Raw genomic sequence first — 23,073 nt, forward strand, 5'->3', positions numbered from 1 at the left:
CTCATTTTGCCACTCAATGATTTGACTTTTGGGCTTTTTGCCACAGTAGGACTCTGCCACCAGACAGGGGAGTTTTCGTCCCGAACGCTGGGGTTTTCTCAGCTGCCGGAGGTATTAGATGGGTGCCCTCTCTGAGGTCTCCACACACTCTGGCAAGCTGGACACACACCCCAGGACCTCCACCCTAGACTGCAATCCAGATCCAAGCAGGTTAAAGCAAGAGCGATTACCCCTCAGACTGGTGCTTGGTCCTCCTACACTCTACAGGCCAGGAGCTGAAGCCACCACGGTGCTGGCAGGCTGTGCCGGCGGCTCAGCGGTTTGTTGCCCTGGGGGTAAAAGCCATGCACTCCCAATTACTGGGTCCCAAAGTCCAGACTGCACTGGCCTCTCACCTTGTCCTTCGCATCTATGTATTGATAAATCTGGAAACGGCCACAGCTGCTGCTGATCTGGAGTCCCTCTGGCCGGGGCTGGTCAGGCCCGCCCTGGGGCTAAAGCCTTGGCGTGGTGCTGGGCTTGGCTCCCAGAGCTTTGCGCTGGCCAATTCCTGCCGGCCTGCCGGGCTGTTCTCAGCAGGAGGTTAGCTTCTCTGTGTCATTTTGTGGGTTCTACAGCTCCAAAGTTTGTTTAGAGTCCCCTTTTTACATGGATTGGGGAGGGTGGAAGCCGGAGCCGCGGGAGGGTCGTGCTTCTACTCCGCCATCTTGGCTCCGTCCCTTTTCTATGCTTCTTGATAAAAAGAAAAAGGTCTCATGTTTAAACCAATGTGTCCTCTGCTTCCCTGGTAAAAAAAAAAAATGCTTTTGTAGGGGATTATGAATAATGGTTTTGAGTGAGTACTTACCCACATAGTACTTCAGATCTGGAGCAACTTTTCTGGGGTCCCACATGCATGAGAGGTAGTGAGTGCCCCAGGGAATATACAAACAAAACTATAGAAAATGTGTAAGATAAGTAAAGAGACCATGGGTGACATGGCCCCATACCTGTAGCATAGGATTGTCATTGTGTGGCTCAAAAGGAGGCAGAAGAGACTTCTCTAGCTTCTTCTCCCCCGAATCTTCTCCAGGGGAGACTTTCATTCCTATCAGGAGGGGAAGCAGGAAGTTGGGGCCAGATACCATCACTCTGCTCTCTTTAGAAAGATAGGATAACTTCTACGTCTGTATCCCGAAGAGATTGTACAAGTGGGAGGAAGACCCACATGTACAAAAATATTGATAGCAGCTCTTTTTGTGGTGGCAAAGAACTGGAAATCAAGGGGGTGCCCATCAATTGGAGAATGGCTAAACAAGTTGTGGTATAGGAATGTAATGGAATACTATTGTGCTATAAGAAATGAGGAGCAGGCGGACTTCATAATAACCTGGAGAGACTTATATAAACTGATACTGAGTGAGGAGAGCAGAACCAGGAGAACTTTGTACACAATTACAGACACATGGTATCGGTGATGACTGTGATAGACTGGGCTCCTCTCAGCAATGCAAGGTTATAAGACAACTAAAAAGGCTCATGATGGAAAGGGCTATCCACATCCACAGAAATAACTAGAGTCTGAATGCAGATTGAAGCAAACTACTTGCTCTCTCTCTTTTGTGTTTTGTTTTGTTTCATTTCTTCTTTTTTTTTTTTGGAGTGGGGAAGGTAGGACAATTGGGGTTAAGTGACTTGCCCAAGGTCACATGGCTAGTTTTTTGTGTTGTGTCTGAGACCGGATTTGAACTCAGGTCCTCCTGACTCCAGGGCCGGTACTCTATTCACTACGCCACCTAGCCACCCCTTATTCCTTCTTTCTTTTTGTTCACTCCATTGGTTATAATTCTTCTTTACGGCTTGACTAATGTTTAATGCAAAGGTATTTGTAGAACCTATATCAGAATGCATGATGCCATGGGGGGGTGAGGGGAGAGGAGAGGGAAGGGGAGAACATTTGGAACTCAAGGGATTGTGGAATTGAATGTTGGAAACTAAAAGTAAATAAATATTTTTTTAATGTAAAAAAAAGAAAGAAAGATAGGGTAGTTGGTTAGAATTTTATCTACCTGCTTATTTGTCTAGTGGATAAGATCAGGTTCATTCTAACTTCTGATTAGTGTGACTCATTATTGGGAGACCCCAAGCTCTATACCCAAGGTTTGAACCCTTTCCAATCTATATAATGAATACATGTAGCACTTAGCCAAGAAAACTAATTTATCCAAATTCAGAGAACACACATATATAGACACGCATACATGCACATGTATGCATATACATGTGCACATATGTATACATGTATGTATATGTCAGACAATCTAGAGTGAAGGAGCTCTCTCAGGAATGAGGTAACCCATCTCAACCAAGAAAAGGTCCTAGAGTTTATCCAAGAGAAAACTCCCCAAACTCTCTAGAGTAGCAAACTGGGAACAGGGACACAATAGAGACTGCTGATTCCTCTTGTGTCTTCCCACAGGATCTTTTCCTTCACTAACCTGCAGTGGGTTGGCCTCTTCTATCTTTCCTCTGGAAGCTAGAAGTCAGAAGTGCCCAAAGTAACTCAACATTTGAAGAGTCTGGAAGACTGAAGAATGCTGGAACTTTCCCAGTCTTGCCAACTTCACCACACCCCTCACATAGAGAGAGTCCCATACCAATGGATTTGGGGACAAAATACCATAAAGTACCTCAGCAGGGAAAAATATTAGCGGGATTGAGGAGTGAGTAATTCTTATACTTCAATGCTGTTGTCTAAATTTCGCCTTTACATAAAGAGGCTTTCTTAGTAAATGTGACTAAAATGGTCCTTGGGACTTGGACGACTCTGAGATTTCCTTAGTGAAAGAAGAGAAGAAAAAGGAGGATAAGAAAAGGAGAAGGAAAATGAGGAGGAGAAAGAGAAACTATTTTGGCAAAATCCTAATGTACTGCAAGGGAATTTTATATCCAAATTGTGATTTATTTTAAGTGCCAAACAGAGGAGTTTGCATTTGATGTTATGGGAAATAGGGAGCCATCAGAGTTATTGAACAAGGAAGTAATACAGTCAGATCTATATTTTAGGAAATCTGCTCTTTTCCCAGTGAAGCAGACCACACCCTCTCCAGTGTACCCCCATACTTTGCCATCCTTGGCCATATTCTCCCATAATTCCTCCATAGATAATTTACCCAATGAATTCAGGGACTTCCCATTGCTTTAGTATCTCTTGCAGATATCAATGCACCGCTCAGGCCATCCAATTGTGGCCTCTCATGCTTGCTCCATAGCCATTCTGCTACTTTTTCTGCTCAAAGCCATCTTTGTTAGTAGCATGTCCCTTCTCATCTGCAGGTTTTTGTTAATATGATTCAGGCCACCTAAGCTCACCAGACATCCTTCTATTTCCTTTTGGGTGAGTTGTCATTTTAATTTTCCCAAGATAATGGTATTCTTTGCTTCTCAGTCATATGGCATCATCTGGAGAACATTGAGGTTAGAGGAAGGGCTTTTGTAGCAGCAGCAATGAGCTGTTGAAGATCACTGAAGGCATTATTTCAGTTTCTGTGACCCCACCTGGTCAGGGCTCTTCTCCCTGTTCGAGTCTGGACTAAGCTCATTGTCTAGTTTCAGGACTTGTCCAAATTATATTTAGTGATTGATAGACAATTCTACAGGCCATTTTTCTAGTTACCTGTCATAGTATTTCTAAGCATTTGATTTTTATCCATTTTGTTTTTCAAATGGATTTCAAATAGATTATTAAACCAATTTCAAATAGATTATTAAACCAATTTCTTTCCCACTGCAGTGGATTTCATTGTGAAGGCTTTGGAATGATTCAGGCCCTGATACAATTAGTAAAATATCATCTGTGAATCTGGAGAACTTTACAATCAATAAGAAGAACTTTTTTTTTTTCTTGAAGTTTTATTGATATCTTTTGTTTTCACATCAGCCATTTTGGGATATGTCCTCTCCCCATCCTCCAATCAGAGACCAAAGTAACAAAGAAAATGTAACAAAGAAAAGCAGTTAAGCAAAAGCGATACAGCTACATCTTCTAACATTTTATGCAACATTCATACCCACAGTACCCTAATCCAAGGAAAGAAGAGAAAGGCATTTATGGCTTGTTCTATTTCATTTTATAAGACCATGTTGTTTAAGCTATTTCTTATTTTGTGTATTTTATATTTTGTAGGGTAATCACATTTTTTGTTAAAAACTGTAACATCTCAACTTGACTGAAACCCTACAAATCCTTATCTGCACTCATTTAGCCACTGCTCTGCTTAGCTGCCAATCTCTTGTCTCTCTCTTCAGCAATTGTAAGGCAGATACCCTTTCCTCGGGGAAGAGAGATCCAAGGCTTATTACCTTTGCCAATAACAAAAATGTTGGACAGCCTGGTGGCAAAACTATTGCCATTGGCATCTTTTACATGGACAACATCAAAAGAGCCAGGATGTTTCTCCCTGTTTGTGATCACACCAATTCGACCCAAATTAGCCCCACCGGTCACCATACATAGATTACCAGTATCAAACTTGATAAAATCAGTGATCTTGCCAGCCTCTAAATCAATCTGAACTGTGTCATTCACTTTGATCAGAGGATCTGGGTAACGGATAGTACGGGCATCATGGGTCACCAGATGGGGAATACTTTTTGTACCCACAAAAATTTTCCTCACTTTGCACAATTTATATTTAGCTTCCTCGGCTGTAATACGATGAACGGCAAAGCGTCCCTTTGTGTCATAAACCAGACGGAAATGTTCACCCGTCTTCTCAATGCTAATGACATCCATAAAGCCAGCTGGGTATGTAATATCAGTGCAGACCTTGCCATCAATCTTGATGGATCGCTGCATGCAGATCTTCTTTACTTCATCTCCAGTCAGGGCATACTTCAGTCTGTTTCTCAGGAAGATGATGAGTGGGAGACACTCCCTCAGCTTGTGGGGACCTGTTGATGGTCTTGGAGCAAAAACTCCTGTTAACTTATCCAGCATCCAATGCTTTGGAGCTGCTACACGCTTCAAATGCTTCTTGGGACCACGAGCCATGGTTACAGTGAACCTGAGTTAAAATGGGAACTTAACTCAGCTGTCGGATCAGAGGCTCCATCTGTGTTTGGCCAATTCACTGTACCCTTTCGGGCCTTACCGTATTTACCAGCAGCACGACCGGACGGTCCCAAGGCCTTGCGGAAAGAGGAGAAGAACTTTTTTGTTATGTTTCACTCAGGCAAGACGCAGGCAACTCCTGAGGTAAACATATATGCCCAAAGCATGGGATGAGCTCAAATAATAAACTGAGTTTACTTCCATGGATTATGAATGTACCTATTATTGTGGCTGTACGGACACACCTGGAACCACTGAGTTCTTTGTTAAAGCCAACAATAAACTTTTGGAGCATTTTGCTATACCTGGTCTGCTTTTCTGTTTCTGTGTGGATTCTGCCTTTTTCAGAGCTGGGAATTGAAACCAAGCTTGGTGATAGCATGTGAAATCCTTAGGTGTTACAGACTATAAGTCAGCCAGTTAAATTAACACCTACTCTTCAACCTGCAACCTGGAAAAAAAAAAACAAGCTATGATTTGGTATGAATTCTAATTAATCCTCATCATCCCTGAAAACATTGCTCCCGGATCTAGGTTCTGTCTGTCTAGGAGCTGTCTGATGCTCACTTAATGATCTCAGGGAAGGAGAGAGAAAATACCATATTCTGGAAGAATGTTTTATGGGCCTAAAATTCTTTAACCTTGTTTGAAGATTTTTGCTTAAAACCTTTCTCATTATCTGAATTTATGTTTTAGGGGAAACCTTTGGTTTCCATGAATTTTTTTTAACCAGGCCCTAATTTCATTGGTCTAGGATATGTCCAGTAATGAAATTCCCTCTAACAATGCAGGCCAGCACTGGTTTTCTGACTTTTAGTCTTAGAGAGTTTTCTGAAGTACTGAAAAGTTAAGTGATTTGAAAATGGTCATATGGCCAGTATGTGTCAAGATTGGGACTTGAATCCAGGTTTCCCTGACTCTGAGGCCAGTTTTCTGTCCAGTATTCCATGCTGCCTTTCACAGGTGAAATTTTGATAGTTTACTTCTTTTCCCCCTTGTAACTCATAACCTTTATCATTCCTTATCCTCTCTCACCTGGACTATTGTAATAGCTTTATTATCAGTCTCCGTACCTCAAGGTTCACCCATTTCCAATTTATCCTTTATGTAGTTCTCAGAGCGGGTTTCCTAAAATATAGATCTGACTGTATTACTTCCTTATTCAATAAACCCTGATGGCTCCTTATTGCCCATAAGATGAAATACAAACTCCTCTGTTTGGCCCTTAAAATAAATCACAATTTGGATATAAAATTCCCTTGCAGTACTTTATGATTTTGCCAAAATAGCTTCTCTTTCTCCTCCTCCTTTTCCTTCTTCTCCTTTTCTTCTCCTCCTTTTTATTTTCTTCTTCTTCCTCCTTTCTCTTCCTCCTCTTTGTCCTTCTCCTCTAACTACTTCTTCTTACCTTCTTTCTTCTCCTCTTGTTTCTCCTCCACTTCTTCCTTGTCCTCTTCCTCCTTCTCTTTCTTCTTTCTCCTCTTCCTCCTCCTCTCTTTCTTCACACAGAACATTCTATTCCATACCTCATGCCTTTTCATAGGTTGATCCCTTGCCTGAAATTAATTCCTTTATCTCTGCCTCTTGAAATAATTGTTTCCTTCAAAATTCAGCTCAAGTGACACTTTTACATGGAGCCTTTTCTATCTTCCTTGTTGTTAATGCCCTCTCCCCAAATTAGTTTTTGTTTTAAACATACTTTCATGTTGTTTCCCCAGATAGAATGTAAGCTCCTTGAGGTTCAGGGGCTTGTTCATTTGTGTCTTTGTACCTAGCTCATAATACTTTTTTTTTAAATTGGAGAATATTTTTTAGTCATAGGGTGGTTGTTTTATCTGTTGCCTTGCTAAAATCATGTGGCTCTTGTGAAACATGAAGAGATTTTTAAGAATAACTTTTCATTAGGATGGATAATGGGAATTATCATAGCTTCCAGTGATTCGGTTGCTTAACAGACAATACTTTTCCTGTGCATCTCTGGGTAATAGTAAATTGTGCTTGTTTTGGTGAGGAGCCAATGGTTGAAGCCACATTCCAATTGCTGAGGTTAGATGACTCTCCACCACCTTTGGTCAGTAGGGTCTGTTACTCCTCATTATGTCTTCATCTTTTCTGAATAATCTTAGACATAAACATGGTTCCTATCTTTAGTCCTCCTATGTGGTTTATTCATTTTTAATCATATGTCTGAAATTTATCTAATCCTCTTCTTGATCTGTAGCTCTCCAAATGACTTTTCTTTTTGGGTAGCAGCATAATAATAATAATAGCTAACATTTATAGAGCACTTACTATGTGCCAGACACATCACAATTATTTTCTCATTTGATCTTTACAACAACATTTTGCAGATGCGGAAACTGAGGTTAAGTGACTTGCCTAGGGTCACATAGTTAATAAGTGTTGGAGACTGGATTTGAACCAATTCTTCCTGATTTCAGGCCAAGTGCTCTGTCCTCTGTGCCACTCAGCTGCTATGAACTTGGCTTCCATATTAATTTCTTTTTCTTTTCTTTTCTTTTCTTTTTAAAGCAATTGGGGTTAAGTAACTTGCTCAAGGTTACACAGCCAGTTATTTCTGGGTGTGGCGCTAAGTATCTGAGCCCAGATTCGATCCCCAGGTCATCCCGACACTGGGGCCAGTGTTCTTACTCGCTGAGCCACCTGGCCGCCCCTCCATATTAATTTCTTAAACTGAGGTTAGACTGCTGAGTGAAAGGACTCTGAGTAAGCATGTGGGACTAGCCATATGTTCTGCTATAATTTAGATTATTTTGTTTTCCATTCTTTCTGTTAACTTATTTCGAAATCAATTACCTTGATTAACAAAATGGAAACACATAGAAATATGCACACATACATGCCCATATACACACACACACAAATACACACCTACTTTAATAATGGTAGAAGGGGAAAAAAAACCCTCAAATGGAAGACCTGTAATTAGGTCTTGGCTGATGACTTACTAGTAATGTGGCCTTGGGTAAACTATCTCTCTGAGCTTCAATTTCCTTAACTGTAAAATGAGGACAATAATATTTCACTTAAAAAATAAAATTTTAATTGACATTTTCTGTTTCTTACACTGTCAGTTATCCCAAGCCTCCCCCCCCTTCAAAGAAATCCATCCTATATGTCAAATAGTATATTTTTTTAAGAGAGGGGGGAAAAAGTCAGTACAACTGATTACTATGTTGAAAAAGTCCCAAAACATGTGCAATGTGTAACACCTGTGGACCTCCCACAGGTTCTTTAAAGGGATAGGTTGGGGAATATCGTCTCATATTTCTTCATTCAAGTCTTACTTGATCGTTATAATTTTGTTCCATTTATTTTTGATTTTTTGGTGTGTAGTTTTTCTTTCCATTCATGATGTTATAGTCACTGTGTATATTGTTTTCTTGGCTCTTCTTACTTCGCTTTGCATCAGTTTATGTAGATATTTCCATATTTCATATATATATTTCTCTGTATCTATCACACACGTTTCTTACAGCACAATAGCAATCCATTCCGTTCATGTATCATAATTTGTTTGACCACTAGCCATCCATCAACTGATGGAGATATACTTTGTTTCTAATTCTTAGCTATCACAAAAAGTGCTGCTATAAATATTTTGGAGTATATGAGAACTTTCTTCTTATCAATGACTTCTTTGTGGTACAGGTCTAGTAATAGAATCTCCAGATCAAAGGATATGGACATTTTAGTTACTTTACTTGCACAATTCCAAATTGCTTTCAAAAATGATTGTACCATTCCACAGCTCTACCAATAATGTATTAGTATGTTTCAATTAGTGTCTTTGTTGACTCCCTAGGATATTCCAAGTAAACCATCATGTCACCAGCAAATAAGGATGGTTTAATCTCCCCTTTAACTATCTTTATATCTTTAATTTCTTTCTTGTGTCTTATTGCTATTACTAGCACTTCCAGAATTTTATCACATAATATTGGGGAGAGTGGATATCCTTGCTTCATTCCTGTATTTATTGGAAAAGGTTCTAATTTATCCTTATGACAAATAATACTTGCTTTTTTTAGATTTTTGGATAGTTTTAGACATAGGCTTTTTATGATATTTAAAAGGTCTCTATGCCTATACTTTGTATGGTTTTTAGCATAAAAAGTGTTGTATTTCATCAAAGACTTTTGTTGCATCTATTGAGATGATACATAATGTTACTTTAATTAACTTGCTGGTTTATTGTGAGGAAAACATTGTGTAAACCTCAAAGTACCATAAGCTATTATTATTCCATGGGCAATCTAATCGGGCCAGGTACACATAATAACTAAAGGAAGAAGAACATGACTCTTCAATCAGGGAAAGTTCTAAAATTCCTTCTGTGGTCTGCCATTCCCTGGTGTCATTTCTTTCTCAGCTCATTTTATAGATGAGGAAAATGAGGCAAACAGGGTTAAGGGACTTGCCCAGGGTCACACAGCTAGTAAGTGTGTGAGACGACATTTGAATCAGAAAGATATAAGTCTTCCTGATTTCAAGCCCAGTGCTCTATCCACTGTGCCACCTACCTGTGCAATGCAAAACCCTGTAACACCATCATTTCATTTTAAAGTTAAAGTTCATAGGATATTAAATAGGTGGATGGCCTTCAAGACTCCTTTCCATCACTGATGACAGTGAAGCCCTTCTCACAGCACCTCCAGATGCTTTGAAAAGGACCTGATCCCAAAGTTTTGCATTTGTTATTCAATATCTTCTATCACTTTGTGATCATGTGTAAAACCCTTCCTAATGCATCCATTGTGAAACTAATTTTGTAGATACTCTCTGAGGTCCCTTCCAAGCTCTATATTTCTATGACAATCTGACACATTTAATTTAAATCATTATGGATTTTGGGAAATGGGAGAAGCCTTGTCTCATGTGTGCTTTGCTCTTATATCAACAGCTATATAGATGGGCCTCATCAACATCCAATGGGTGGAGAATTTCCCACAGATAGAATCACAGGAGAGAATATCCAGATGGCCTGAAGTTTGTTTCAGTCTTTATCCCTTCTTCTGTCACCCTGAAGCTTTTAGCTTACAGACCAAGGTTACAGCTTGATCTCGCCCAAGGAAAAGATGGATGAAGGTAGGGATTCTTAACCTTTTTTGTCTCATAAACTCCTTTTGCCAATTTGGTGAAGCTTATGGAGCCCTTACCAGAAAATTGTTTTCAAATACATAAGATAAAATACCTAGGATAAAAAGGAGGTTTCGTAAAAATAAAGATGTGTTTTTCCTCCATCTACGTTCACAGACCCCAGAGATTTAGCCAGTGAACACTTGGAGTTTACACTAGGGACTAAATAAAATTAAGACCCCTAGATTAAAGCAAGGATTTCTCTTCATCATCTTTCCTTGTATGACCTGAGGTTCTGGAAGAATAACCATTTGAAGCTTTATGTACCATGTTCAAATCTGGCCTCAGATACTAACTTGTGACTCTGGGGAAGTCACTTAATGCTGTTTGCCTCAGTTCCTTGTCTGCAAAATGAGCTGGAGAAGGAAATGGCAAACCACTTCAGTATCTTGGCCAAGAAAGCCCCAAATGGGGGAGTCAAAAAGACTCCACAAGACTGAAAAAATTGACCGAACAACAACCGCAACAACCAAGTGCCACGTTCCCTTAGGAATCATATTCACTTAAATCTGTATTAACAGTGTCCACTATATCGAAGGTGTGAACTACCAATGAATGTCCTTAGGTATCACATTGAAGTGCCATATTGAGCTCCAATAACCTATTTACTTCTGTATATATTAGTTGATCCAAGGGTGACCCTAACTAGTTAATTATATCTTTTGTAAAATTAGAAAGTTGGATTATATGTTTTATATATATGCATTATATGTATATATTTGCATATATATGTGTATATACATATATACACATAAATTGAATGACATGGCCATTCAGGGTACTGAAATTCTGAGCAGTCATCTTCCTCCTCGGGCCCCATCTTGAAATCTTCACTAACTACTAATTGCGTGCCTTGTGCTTTTAGTCACTGTGCCTTGCAGTCTTCTATCGATGTGCATTCCCACAAGGTTGGGACGTCTCAGAATTTGGGCCCTAGAAGAGGACAAGGAAGCTTATTTGTTGGCTACAGGTGGTTGGAGCTGCTATGGGACTCCATTAGATTATAATCGAATCTTGAGGGCAGGTACTGCTTTTCGTCTTTTTTTGTATCCTCAGCTCTTACTCAGCACAATGTCTGGCACACAGTATGTACTTCATAAATGTTGATTGATTGATTGATTGATTCCTTCAGTAAGGGAAGGCATCTCTTATAGTAGCCAATACATCAGTTTTCCCTCCTTCAGGGTTTCGATGGGGGAAATTGGGCCCTGGGAAAGGGTAAAAGGACAGTCATGGGCCATTAAAGGTTGGGGAAGAAGTAGGAAGCAGCTCTTTCTTTCTCTCTGGGTGTGATCGTGCCTGCATTTGGACTGACTCTCCCAGGCTTTGCCCCAGGTGCTGGGATTCCCAGTAATAGCTCTGTTAGGATCTGAAAATATCTGGGTTTTCTTTGTCTCTGTGACTCTGGTCCCACCCCAGCACAGTGCTCCCTACACAGTAGGTGCTTAGTAAATTATTTCTTTTTTTCAGTTTGAGAAGGAGCTTGCAAGAATACCTACATCAAAACATCTTAGCTTCTTGAACTCTTCCTTTCTCCTTTTCCTCTTGTGTCAGAGAAACAGATGGCCTTCCTTCTTGCCAAGGTTCACCTCTGTTTCTGTGCCCTGAATCCCATCACTTTGCATCTTCCTAAGGGCCTTGCTCCATCAATCATCTTTCTCTCATGCATCTTCAGTCTTTTTATCCCCACTGGCTCCTTCCCAGCGGCATGCAAAACATAGTCAAATTTCCCTACTTCTTAAAAAAAACTTCTCTCATCCTTTGATAAGATGGTAATATATTTATTTTCTTTCTCTTAATAGTATTTATTTAATACTTAATACTATTTATTTTTCCAATTACATGTAAAGATAGTTTTCAGCATTCATTTTTTCATTCATTTCAGCATTAATTCAGCATGCAAAATTGGAAAAGGGAACTAAGATCAATGATAAAGAGAATAAAACAAAACAAACAAACAAAAAACAACAAACAAACAGCATAAGGAAGGTCATCTATGCAGGTCAGAATTTCACAGAAAGATCTATGGGGGCAGGGAGAGGAGCAGAGATACGTTAGGGAAGCCAGTGGGAAGTCAGGCAAACTCCCAAGCCAGCACAGGCAAAGTACCAGCCAAACTCTTGGTGGCTTGGAGAGAGAGGGGGCAGCCTTCTGTTCCCCAGGCCTGCCTCTCTCTGGGCAGCCATCTTTATCATATTAGGCTAAGAGGTGTAGTCAGTGTGGATTTACTCAATCAGAATAGTTCTGAATGCCCACCAGCTGGAAAACTCTCCCTCCATTCTGAATCTGCTCTATTTTACCAAGCCCTAGATATGTGGCCTGGGCAGAATAGAGACAACCCCCTTCCCCCACCCCAGGGGAAGACAAAAGGATGCTTGGATACTGTATATAATGCTTTGTTCTTTTGGCTTAGCATCAATAAAATTAATAAACTACACAGAGTAAAATATTGACCACACTATACCTAATAGACGAAAACTGTAGCCTGTGCTATTATATGATACATGCTAAAGGGTCTATTTCCCTGTAAATATCTCATCTAATGATCTGCCACCTTAGGAACATCAGTCAGTCAATTGGCAAACAAGCATTTTTTAAGCACTCATTATATGGCATACATCACTCTTTAAGGGCTCTTAAGTGGATTTTATTTAGGCTATGACGTTATATTTATTCTAGACATTGTCTAGGAAGGATAATATATTAGTTAACTAACATTAAGAATATAATAACTGTATTATAGTTGGAATTAAAAAAATTATAGAATATTGTAGTTAGACTATAATTATATTAACATGTGATTGCATTTTATGACAGTATAGCACCTAGTTTATTATTATATTATGGTATATAAGACATGTGTATATATTTTATGACATGTATTACTATAATAAATAATATGATATATAATATATGTAGCATATGCCACATAATTTTATAATATAATATATAATATTCCACTTACTATGATAATGTTTACCATTATATATTGTGATATTATAGTTAAGTTATTATGTATTGCTATAATAGTTTATTATTCATTGTATTTTTGCATGTGTGTCATATAACATATTAATAGAATATATTCTAATGTAATATAATTCTGTTATAATTGATATAACATAATAAGCTAACATTGGCAGGGATTATTTTATTTGTTTAATAAATCCATCATCAGGGCACAAACCTTGGACATTGCCCTGTTTTGGAAGTCCTAGGCCTCAGCTTGAAATCTTTACTCGTTACTTAAATTTCTCAAGAATCTCACGGTTATATCTAGAACCATATTTACATGGAATTCATGTACATAGTCTTTCCTGTTATCATTATCACGTGGCAGAGGCATGGGATACAAAACTAAAATTTGATAACTGAACTAGAGATCTATTCAGGGCTAGACAGTACTATACTAGGTGGTCCTGGATCTGACAGGAGCAGGGGGAACATGGAGATAGAATGCAGGAAGGACGACACACACCTGACCAATTTTGCTTAATTGCCTAGGTCTGGACTTTGCCTGAAAACTCAAAATCAATATCTCTCTGTCTCTGTGTCTCTCTCTGTTTCTGTCTGTCTGCCTCTGTCTTTCTCTCCATATGGGATTCAATTCTATTAATATAGAGAACTCTGAGGAAAATATCTCTAATAATTTGTGGTCTTAGAGAGTTGCTTGGGGCCACTGAATGTTTAATTTTGCTTCCTTAATCCTTCCCAGAATATACATACATATATATATGGCTAAGGTGATTGCCCTCCATGGTATCCTGTTTAATTTGACTCTAGGTAGTTAACATTTTCACTCTCTCACTGAAATTGGATTACAGGTAAGATTGTAGAGGAGAAACAATTTATCTTTAGTGCCCCTAGACAACATAATCTCTGCTTCCCTCCAGGGGAATTTGCCTTCTCCTGACCCCATTCAGGTTTACAGTGCTTTCATTTTCTTTTTCCCATCTGCCTTGTTTAATCTTATTCAAAGAAAAGAGCTGAAACTCAGCAGTTCTGTAAATGGTAGAAAACTTCTTAAAATGTTACTTGTCCCCTGGAATATTTGCATATACTGGGTGGGGTGGGGGAGAGGGTACCTTAAGTTAAAAAAAAGCTAAAGCTCCAAAGGTACACTTTCTAGCATTAAATAGTGGGTGAAGAAGGCATAGTGTTTGAGGGAAGCAATGGACTTTGCTAAAATCACATGATCTCCACTTAAGGGTGACCTTGATTGCCAACTTGGTTTGCCTATGAAAGCAACTGACTCTTCCTCACAAGGCATATAGAACAAAAGTATATCCTGCTAAAAATTAAAGCAAATGAATGAATCAAATCTAAATCAGTGGTCTATGCATAAAAATATATATAATATATCATAGGACCCTAAATGTAGAACTGGAAAGGACCTTAGAAATCATCAAATTGTAATGTTAATGGGATTTAAGATGTTGTAATGTTCATGGGATTTAAGATCCCTGCCCACTAATAGACCTCATGTGGAGCCCATTAAGGGAAGCTTGTTTAGGGGAGGCTTGCTTGTAGTAAGACTTTCATACCTTTTGTCAGTTTCTAATTAGTTACTGAGTCATTAGGGTTGTGATGCCTTCTGGCTCTAAAAAGGATATATATGCTCTGAGGTTAGCATTTGCTTTGGGGCTTACTCATTGGAAGAATGTTCTTGTGAGTTGAACATATGAGACCCTGGGTAGCTATCAAAGATCACCATGGCTTTGAAAAACCCAGATGTTGGTGCTTCTCTCTCTGGTAAGTGTATATATTACCTTGGTCAGACAGGTGGATTTGTCTGTTGATCTGTGCTAATTTCTCAGACAATTAGAAGTCCTATCTATTGGTATTTATTTCTCTGCTTGTATTTTCTTTGTATTTTCTCTGAAGTTCAGGGTGCTGACTTTTCTCCTGAACTAGTGAATGTAAAAAAGATTGTTGACCCCTTGAACAGCTATCTTTACTAGTAAAGCAAATCTAAGAGCCTGTGCTACCGTGTTTCCCCAATAATAAGACACTGTCTTATTATTTTTTTTGGAAAGAAAAACACCAGAGGGCTTATTTTCAGGGGAGGGCTTATGTTGTCCTGCCTCAGCTCTCCTCTGTGGCACTGCTCTCAATGGCGCCAGCAAGCAAATCACTGGGGAAGAACAGGATGACGCGCTCACTGCTGCAGCTCTGATTGGATGCAGCTCGGAGCTCGGCATGCGTTTCACCGGGGGGAGGGGAACGGTGCATACAGAGGGTACCGTAATGTAGCGTGTAGCACAGGGGATCACCTTCACTACAGTAGCAATCTCAATAGGGCTTATTTTCAGGGGAGGGCTTATTTTAGAGGAATCTTACACAGTAAGGGGAGGGCTTATTTTCGGGATAGGTCTTACTATCAGGGAAACACGGTAGCAGCCATCCTGGGTATGCCAGTGTGGTTGCCCCTACACAAATATGTTCCCATCATTTTACAGATGAGGAAACTGAGTCAAAGAGAGGCTAAACAACTTGTTTATTATTACACAGCTAGTTAGTGAGTGAAACTGAATTTGAATCCAGGTCTTCATGATTTTGTTTACTGCTCTATCCTGCCTTATTACACAGCTCTATGCTGCTTTATTGGGTTTGTAGTGGGGTTCAGAAATTTTTTTTCTTCTCACCTCTAAAATGCTGGTTTAGATCCATTTGGTATCGGTTACTTTTGTATTCTGCAGTAAAGTCCTGATAGAAAATAATGAGGTTCCCATAGAAAGAGATTCAAGTAAGAAACAATAAATTATAATAACTGGTCTTAATCTTAGTAGAGATCTTGTTCTGAATTGGTTACTAGATTTTTATTCTCTTTGGGTCAAGGGGAATCAAGATTGTGCTGGAGCCAGCTCAAATAGGCTCGGAGAATCAATTGTTAAATTTTTAGTGTTAGCATGTATTCCTTGGAAATTGATGAATTCAACAAGTCAGTGTTTTATTTGTTGTTTTATTGATTGTCTAGACTTAACAAAGTGATGTAGACAATATTAATGCAGATTAGACTTAAAAGTGTGTCATGCATACATTCTTTTTTTCAGAGAGTTGATTGTTAAACATTAATCAACAGACTTTGGGGAGTATATTCACTGGTAGCAAAGTTAAAAGATGCCTATGCTCACTTATTTTTTCAACAACTTTTTGAGTACTTATTTGAATAGCTCTCTGGTTAGTTCTGGGGTGGGGGTGGAGTAAAACATATGCAAAATAGAATCCTTACCCTACAAGAACTTATTCTGGCTGGAGGGACAACACATGAATCAGTTAAGTACAAATGCTAGTTACAGTTAAGTACTCTGATGAATGACACAGGGGAAAACATTCCAGTAGGCTAAAGTGAGTATGGAAGACTTCGTTGAGATTTGGGACTCAAACTAGGCTTTGAACGATGGGTTAGATGTATATTGTCTTAATGGAGGGGAAAGGAATTCCTGATGAGAATAATGAGATCAGAGGTTTGGATGTAGTAATGAACATGGCTTATGTAGGAGACATTGAAGAACCTGCCAAGGAGAGGGTCATATCATACCAGCTCTTTACAAATTTATTTGGCTACAAGAAATATATTCACAGAACCCATGAATGTGGGCCTAGGGTTATGAAATACTCTCCCCCCCCTTTTTAAATTTTATTTTTGCTTTTTGGAGGGGGGAGGGCAGGGCAATTGGGGTTAAGTGACTTGCCCAAGGTCGCATGGCTAGTAAGCGTTAAGTGTCTGAGGCTGGATTTGAACCTGACTCCAGAGCCAGTTCTCTATTCACTGCACCCCCTAGCCGCCCTCATGAAATACTCTTGAGATAAAGAAGGGTTGGAAAAATTTTATAGCAAAATTGTCTTCTTTGTTGTTGCTGCTGTTACCCAAATTGCTGTATGCCATAAGTATTTGCAATCAAATCATTTCACATGAAGTATTTTAGAATGTTACTTGCCTTGACATTTTCTTATTTAATCCTCTTCATGATTCATGGAATAGCTGGGCTCTTCCCATCGTGGTTTGGGAAACATTGTTTTGGAAGTTTGGAAGACAAAACTGGCTAGGAAGGTGGGAAGACATTGTGAAGAGACGACTTAATTTCATATTAAAGTATTTGAATGGCAACAGGGAATTAGCAGGCTTTTGAGCTGAGGGGTGATGTGATGAAATTAATATTGAAAAGTAAGATCGACTTCTATGGTGATTCATAGAATGAATTGGAAGTGAAGAGAGGCTAGAATTAGCTCAGAATGGGAATGTCAGTGTTTCCAAGGAAGAATGAACTGGATTTGGTAATTGACTGGCAGCATGATGAAGTGGAAAAATCAATATGTCGTATCTGTGGATCTTGAACCCAAATTCAGCTTTGACAATGACTGTATGACCTTGGGTAAGTAACTTCAACTCTCTAGGCTTCAGTTTCCTCATCTATGAAATGAGTGTCTTTGTTTGTGATGATTTCTAAGGTCCTTCTGGCTTTAAAGTCTATGACTTTAGAGGTTCCATAAGAGAGAAGAGAGGAAAATAATTCTGATGTTTTACATTTGGTTGACTGGGAAGGAGAATTGTTGGAAAAGAACAGGTTTTCTATGTCAGTTCACTAACTTATTTATTACAACTGCAACCTTTATAGATGAGATTATATACAATTTTGAAAAGTACGACATACTTAGAAATATTTATCAACTAGTCTTCCATTCTTTGGATTAATAGAAAAATTTCAACTTCTCAGAATATCAATTTAGCACCAGGGAAATTTGTTTTAAAGGTATAAATAACAGTGCTCCATGATGATGAATGTTCCTTGTTCTCAGTATTTCATTTAATTTTACTGGGGGCAGACATTTGATTGAAAGCCTTCATGTGCTGGTAGTTGGTTGGAATGTAATTTGCAATAAGTCACTTGTTCATTGCCAAGGTTAAGAATTTCCAAGCTACAAGCAGATAAGAATGCATTTGTAGTCAGTCACCTTTCTTATTTTTTATTTGGGAAAACATTATCATTCTGACTTTTTTTTGTTGCTGTTCATTTATAACCTCTGTGTCTATTCCTGTTTACTGTTCTGTGACTAGGTTTTGTAATGTTATCACTTATTTTTGTCAGCCTCATATACATTGTCCCAGTGGTGGTACTTTTTATTGGATTTTTTCTGTGGTAACATTTTTGGGGAATTAACATTTGTGGGATTTCAAATATGCTTTCTGAATGTCTTAAGTCCAGCCTACAAGCACTTTAAAGATGGCAAACCCTGGGGTGGCTAGGTGGCACAGTGAATAGAGCACCAGCCCTGAAGTCAGAAGGACCTGAGTTCAAATCCAGCCTCAGACACTTAACACTCACTAGCCATGTGAACTTGAGCAAGACACTTAACCCCAATTGCCCTGCCCTCCCCCCTCCAAAAAGCAACATGTATATATATACACACACACACATATGGCAAACCCCTCCATTTTTTCAAGATTAAATGAGGTTAAGGTCTGAGCCATTTCTTCAGTGTCAGATTCGGAGAAGAGATAAATGTCCTTGGAACCTTTACGTAGTTAACATCAGATGGAAATACATAAATGCTACTCTAGGTTTCTCCTTCGGCTTCTGATCTTAGGATGCTAACCTAACTCACCAGTCCTAGAGCAAGGAGTGGGAAAGTAAGAGGCAAAATCACAGAATTTCAGAGATGGAAGGGCCTTAGCAATAACTCAGACCTTATCAATCCCCCAATAACCTTTGTGATAAAAGATGATCCAAACTCTCTTTGAAGAGTTCCAATTATGGACAGGCAAGTCATTACTTGGAGATGATAATCCATTCTGCTTTAGAGCAGTTAGAACTTTTAGGAAGTTCTTGTGAGTAAATGTTGAAATCTCCATCCTCGAATTTTTTGCCCATTGATACTATTCAGTTCTGCCTTATGGAACCAAATGGCATCAGTCTAAAAGTTGTTCTAGCTTATTTTTTTAGAATGTTAGACTTAGATTCCACTTCTAAGTAATTCCTCATTCTAAGACATCCAAAGAAATGCAATTTGTCCTCTTCACCGTCCTTTAAAAAAACAAACTTAAAAATCTATTAGTGTTTTAGCAACAAATACAGAGGAATATGCTTGCCATAGGGAGGAAGTGAAAACAAAAACAAAGCTCATTGTCTAGACTTGGTGAAAGAGGTAACTCTCTAGTCTTCCTGGAATAAATAAAGAAAGGAAATAGCTTATTCTTCTAGAAAACTTTGGAGATTTCCTTACTCCTCTCTAAGTTATGATTTTTGTTATCACTCAGTCATTTTTGTCATATCTGACTCTTTGTGATACTATTCTTGGGGTCTTCTTGGCAAAGATACTGCAGTGGTTTGTCATTTCCTTCTCCAGCTCATTTTATAGGTGAGGAAACTGAGGCAAATAGGGGTAAGTGATTTGCCCAGAGTCACACAGCTAGGAATTGTCTGAGGCTGGATTTGAACTCATGAAGACTGGTGCAATAGCCTGCTGGTGGGTCTACCTGCCACAAATCTCTCCTCACTCTACTTCATCCTTCACCCAGCTACTGAAGTGATTTTTGTACAGTGCAAGTCTGACCAAAAGACCTTCTTATTCAATGAACTCCAGTGACTCCCTAGTACTTCCAAGACCAAATATAAAAACCTCTGTTTGGTGTTTAGAGCCTTTTATAACCTGATCCTTTCCTACCTTTCTGGTCTTTTTGTACTTTACTTATCCCCATGTATCCTATGATTCAGTAATTCTGGCCTCGGTGTTCCTTGCACAAAACATTTCATCTCTTGACTATGGGCTTTGTCAGTGGCTGTCCCTGATGCTTAGAATGGTCTCTCCCCTCATCTCTGCACCCCAGCTTCCTTCAAATCCCAGCTGAGATTTCACCTTCAACAAGAATGCTTTTTTGACCCCCCCTTTAATGTTAATGCTTTCCCTTTATTGATTATGTCCCATTTAGAATATATATTTATATGTATAAATGTGTATATGTATGTATATATGTTTATACACATACATATATTTTATATATGTATATATATACAAAGAGACAGAGACAGAAAGACAGACAGAGAGAGATAGAGAGACATATACACACAGAGACAGAGAGACACAGAGAGACAGAGAGACACACACAGAGGCAGAGACAGAGAGATTTTCCATAAATGTTGGCATGTTTTCTCTGGTATTAGATTGTTATCTCCTTGAAAGCAGAGACAATCTTTTGCCTTTCTTGTCACTTAGCACAGCTAAGATCTATATGTGCTATATAAATGTACAGCATTATTTTTTTCTCTGAAGGACAACACTTAAGTATAAAGAACTTTCACATATGTTATCTGGTTTGATCCTCACAATAACCTTGTGAAATTGACAAACCAAGTAGAATTACCCCCATTTTACGGGTGAGAAAATTGCTTTCAAAATCTTCAAGAAATTCTTTATACCTTCATTGGTACGAGTCTTCATCATATATTTTTGAAATAACAAGAAATGATCTGGAGCCATTTGGTGAATAATAGGGTGGGGAGCAGAGGAGGGATAACCAAGTTGGGTAATATTATTCTTGGTAAAACAGTCACAACTAAATGAGACTGTAAAAGAATAGGATTGAATTTTCTTTCATGACTTGGAAACTATTCTAAAAGCAATTCTAAAAATAATTCCAAAAATATTCTGAGTAAGGACAATGTCACTGGAACAAGTGTAGTCTTCCCAAGTGACTATTTGGATGGCCAGCACTTTTTAGATGTAGAAATTCTAGTGTGATAAAAAGTAGTTTCATTACTTTGAAGTACTGCCTTTTCCTCCTCTTTTCTTATCCCCTCCCTTCCCCCATCTCTCATAGACATTTTTTTCAACATTTATTTATGAGCAGTGAACAAATTTTGTGACAAGGACTGTGGCAGAAGAGAGTTGTTCTAGGTCGCTTTAATTACTACCTGGAGTTCTATGCAGCTATGTATCTCTTTCTCATAGCTTCCAGGACATGGCAGGGCTCTCATCTTCTCCCATAACGAAGCATACCAAAAGGAGATAAGCTGGGGACAACCTGCTGGGGTGGGCTAAGCAAGAGTATAGAGCAAGTGGCCAGAGAGCAATGAGTCAAGGCATTTAGATTATTGTAGCCAACCCTAATTAAACATGTTGTTGTTGGATGAAAACAGAGTAAAACTCACAGTGTCCCAGGAAATAGCACAGCCAGGAAGAGTAACCAGATGTGCGGTCCCATGATGTTTCCAGGGACTTTGGAGCTGCGAAAGATGTATCATTCATGCGAGGAAGATATAAACCAAATATTATAATGTTTCTTTTATAAGCTGAAAATCTGGAAATGAAGTGTTTCTTATAAATGAATTTTCTAGTTAACTGAAACTTATCCCTTTAAGTACCAATGCTTCTAAAATGCCAACCAACCGTTTTTCATGGAAATCTTCCAAAATGCATTATATACTTCCTTTTTCCTCCTGAATAAGGAATGTTGAATAAAATTCAATCTCTTTTCTTGATGACTCAGAGTCATCGTTAAAATTGTAATTTGTGGTATTGGTCAGAATATATTAAACAACTCCTTAAATGAGGTCTCTTTAGGGGCACCTAGGTGGCACAGTGAATAGAGCACTGGCCTAGAGTCAGGAGGACCTGAGTTCAAATCTGGCCTCAGACACTTAACACAATAACTAGCCGTGTGACCTTGGGCAAGTCACTTAACCCCAGTTGCCCTCCAAAAAGAAAAAAAAACCCAAAACAAATATTCTCATCAGAGGTGGCCAGGTGGCTCAGTGAGTAAGAGCACCAGCTCCAGTGTCGCGATGACCTGGGGATCAAATCCGGGCTCAGATACTCAGCACCACACCCAGAAATAACTGGCCGTGTAACCTTGAGCAAGTTATTTAACCCCGATTGCTTTAAAAAAAAATAAATGAGGTCTCTTTGAAAAGATATATTGTATATCTATATCTAGCCGCACATACATACACATGCATGCATATATATGTATAACATTGTCTCTAAAAAATAATGCTAATCATAGGCCATATTTAGTTTTTATATGAGGCATAAAGAAGGCAATGTATGTTTCTATCTGGACCAGTTTTAGACTTCAATACAGCAATGTATTGAGCTGTGTAGATCTCCTTGCCCCTGTGTGAAGTACACCCAGTCTACTGTGCTTTTAGGTTTGGTATTTTCGTTTATAGTTCTCCACTGTACTCACCACATGTCCTTTTTGTTCCAATTGTGGGAATCTTTGGTGATATACATCCTCTGCCTTGCTTTCCCTTCCTAATTCCTTGTCTGTGCTGTCTTGAAGTCTGCCCACATCCAATCCATCTTGTGCTTCTCCATTGCCCTCTGAATGATGTTCATTTCTAATTTTCCCAGGACTATAATGTTCAATGAATCACAGTCAAATGACAACACTTGAAAAATATTAGCATTAAAAAGATGTGATGGGCCTTTGTTTGAGGGAGAAGCTTGAGTTCATTAAGAGAACTTTGTAATTTCCCAGTCCTCCCTCTATTAAATTTTGGGTCTGACTCATTGTTTATTTCTAGTTTGTGTCCAAGATAGAACTATATTTATCAATATCTAGATCTATATTAGTATCTATGTCCAAATAATCTGTCTTTATAGCTGTATCTACTTTTGAGCACCTAGTTATTATCTATCATATATGTGTGTCTATTCTCTTTTCCTTCCTTTTTTCTTCCTTCCTTTCTCCCTCCTCCCTGCTTCCCTCCATCTCTCCCTCCCTTTCTTCCCTCCCTTTCTTCCCTCCCTTTCTTCCCTCTCTTCATTTCCTTCTTTCTTTCTTTCTTTCTTTCTTTCTTTCTTTCTTTCTTTCTTTC

At 38.9% G+C, this 23,073-nt stretch overlaps 2 protein-coding genes and 1 long non-coding RNA gene across 3 annotated transcripts in view; 1 reads left to right on the forward strand and 2 right to left on the reverse strand.

The window, feature by feature from the left end:
- Positions 1 to 23,073, reverse strand: part of LOC138158808 (small ribosomal subunit protein uS12) — a 334,707-nt gene that overhangs the window by 181,665 nt on the left and 129,969 nt on the right. The window lies entirely within an intron of this gene.
- LOC138158809 (uncharacterized) overlaps positions 1 to 23,073 on the forward strand; it is a 327,121-nt gene that overhangs the window by 92,463 nt on the left and 211,585 nt on the right. The window contains exon 3 of the long non-coding RNA XR_011167726.1: positions 10,017 to 10,201. This is a non-coding gene — a long non-coding RNA (uncharacterized lncRNA). The remainder of the gene's footprint in view (positions 1 to 10,016; positions 10,202 to 23,073) is intronic.
- Positions 3,961 to 5,215, reverse strand: LOC138158806 (small ribosomal subunit protein eS4-like). The gene has a single exon (XM_069085046.1). The coding sequence runs from the start codon at positions 5,030 to 5,032 to the stop codon at positions 4,241 to 4,243; it is 792 nt and encodes a 263-aa protein (XP_068941147.1). The 5' UTR covers positions 5,033 to 5,215; the 3' UTR covers positions 3,961 to 4,240.

This window comes from Petaurus breviceps, unplaced genomic scaffold, assembly GCF_028583685.1.
Source record: "Petaurus breviceps papuanus isolate PSGF00001 unplaced genomic scaffold, PetGlider_PUasm1.0 175, whole genome shotgun sequence".
Lineage (NCBI taxonomy): Eukaryota > Metazoa > Chordata > Mammalia > Diprotodontia > Petauridae > Petaurus > Petaurus breviceps.

Bases quoted from the DNA above. Each gene is read 5' to 3' on its own strand.
- LOC138158806 (XM_069085046.1), bottom strand. From the start codon at position 5,032: ATGGCTCGTGGTCCCAAGAAGCATTTGAAGCGTGTAGCAGCTCCAAAG.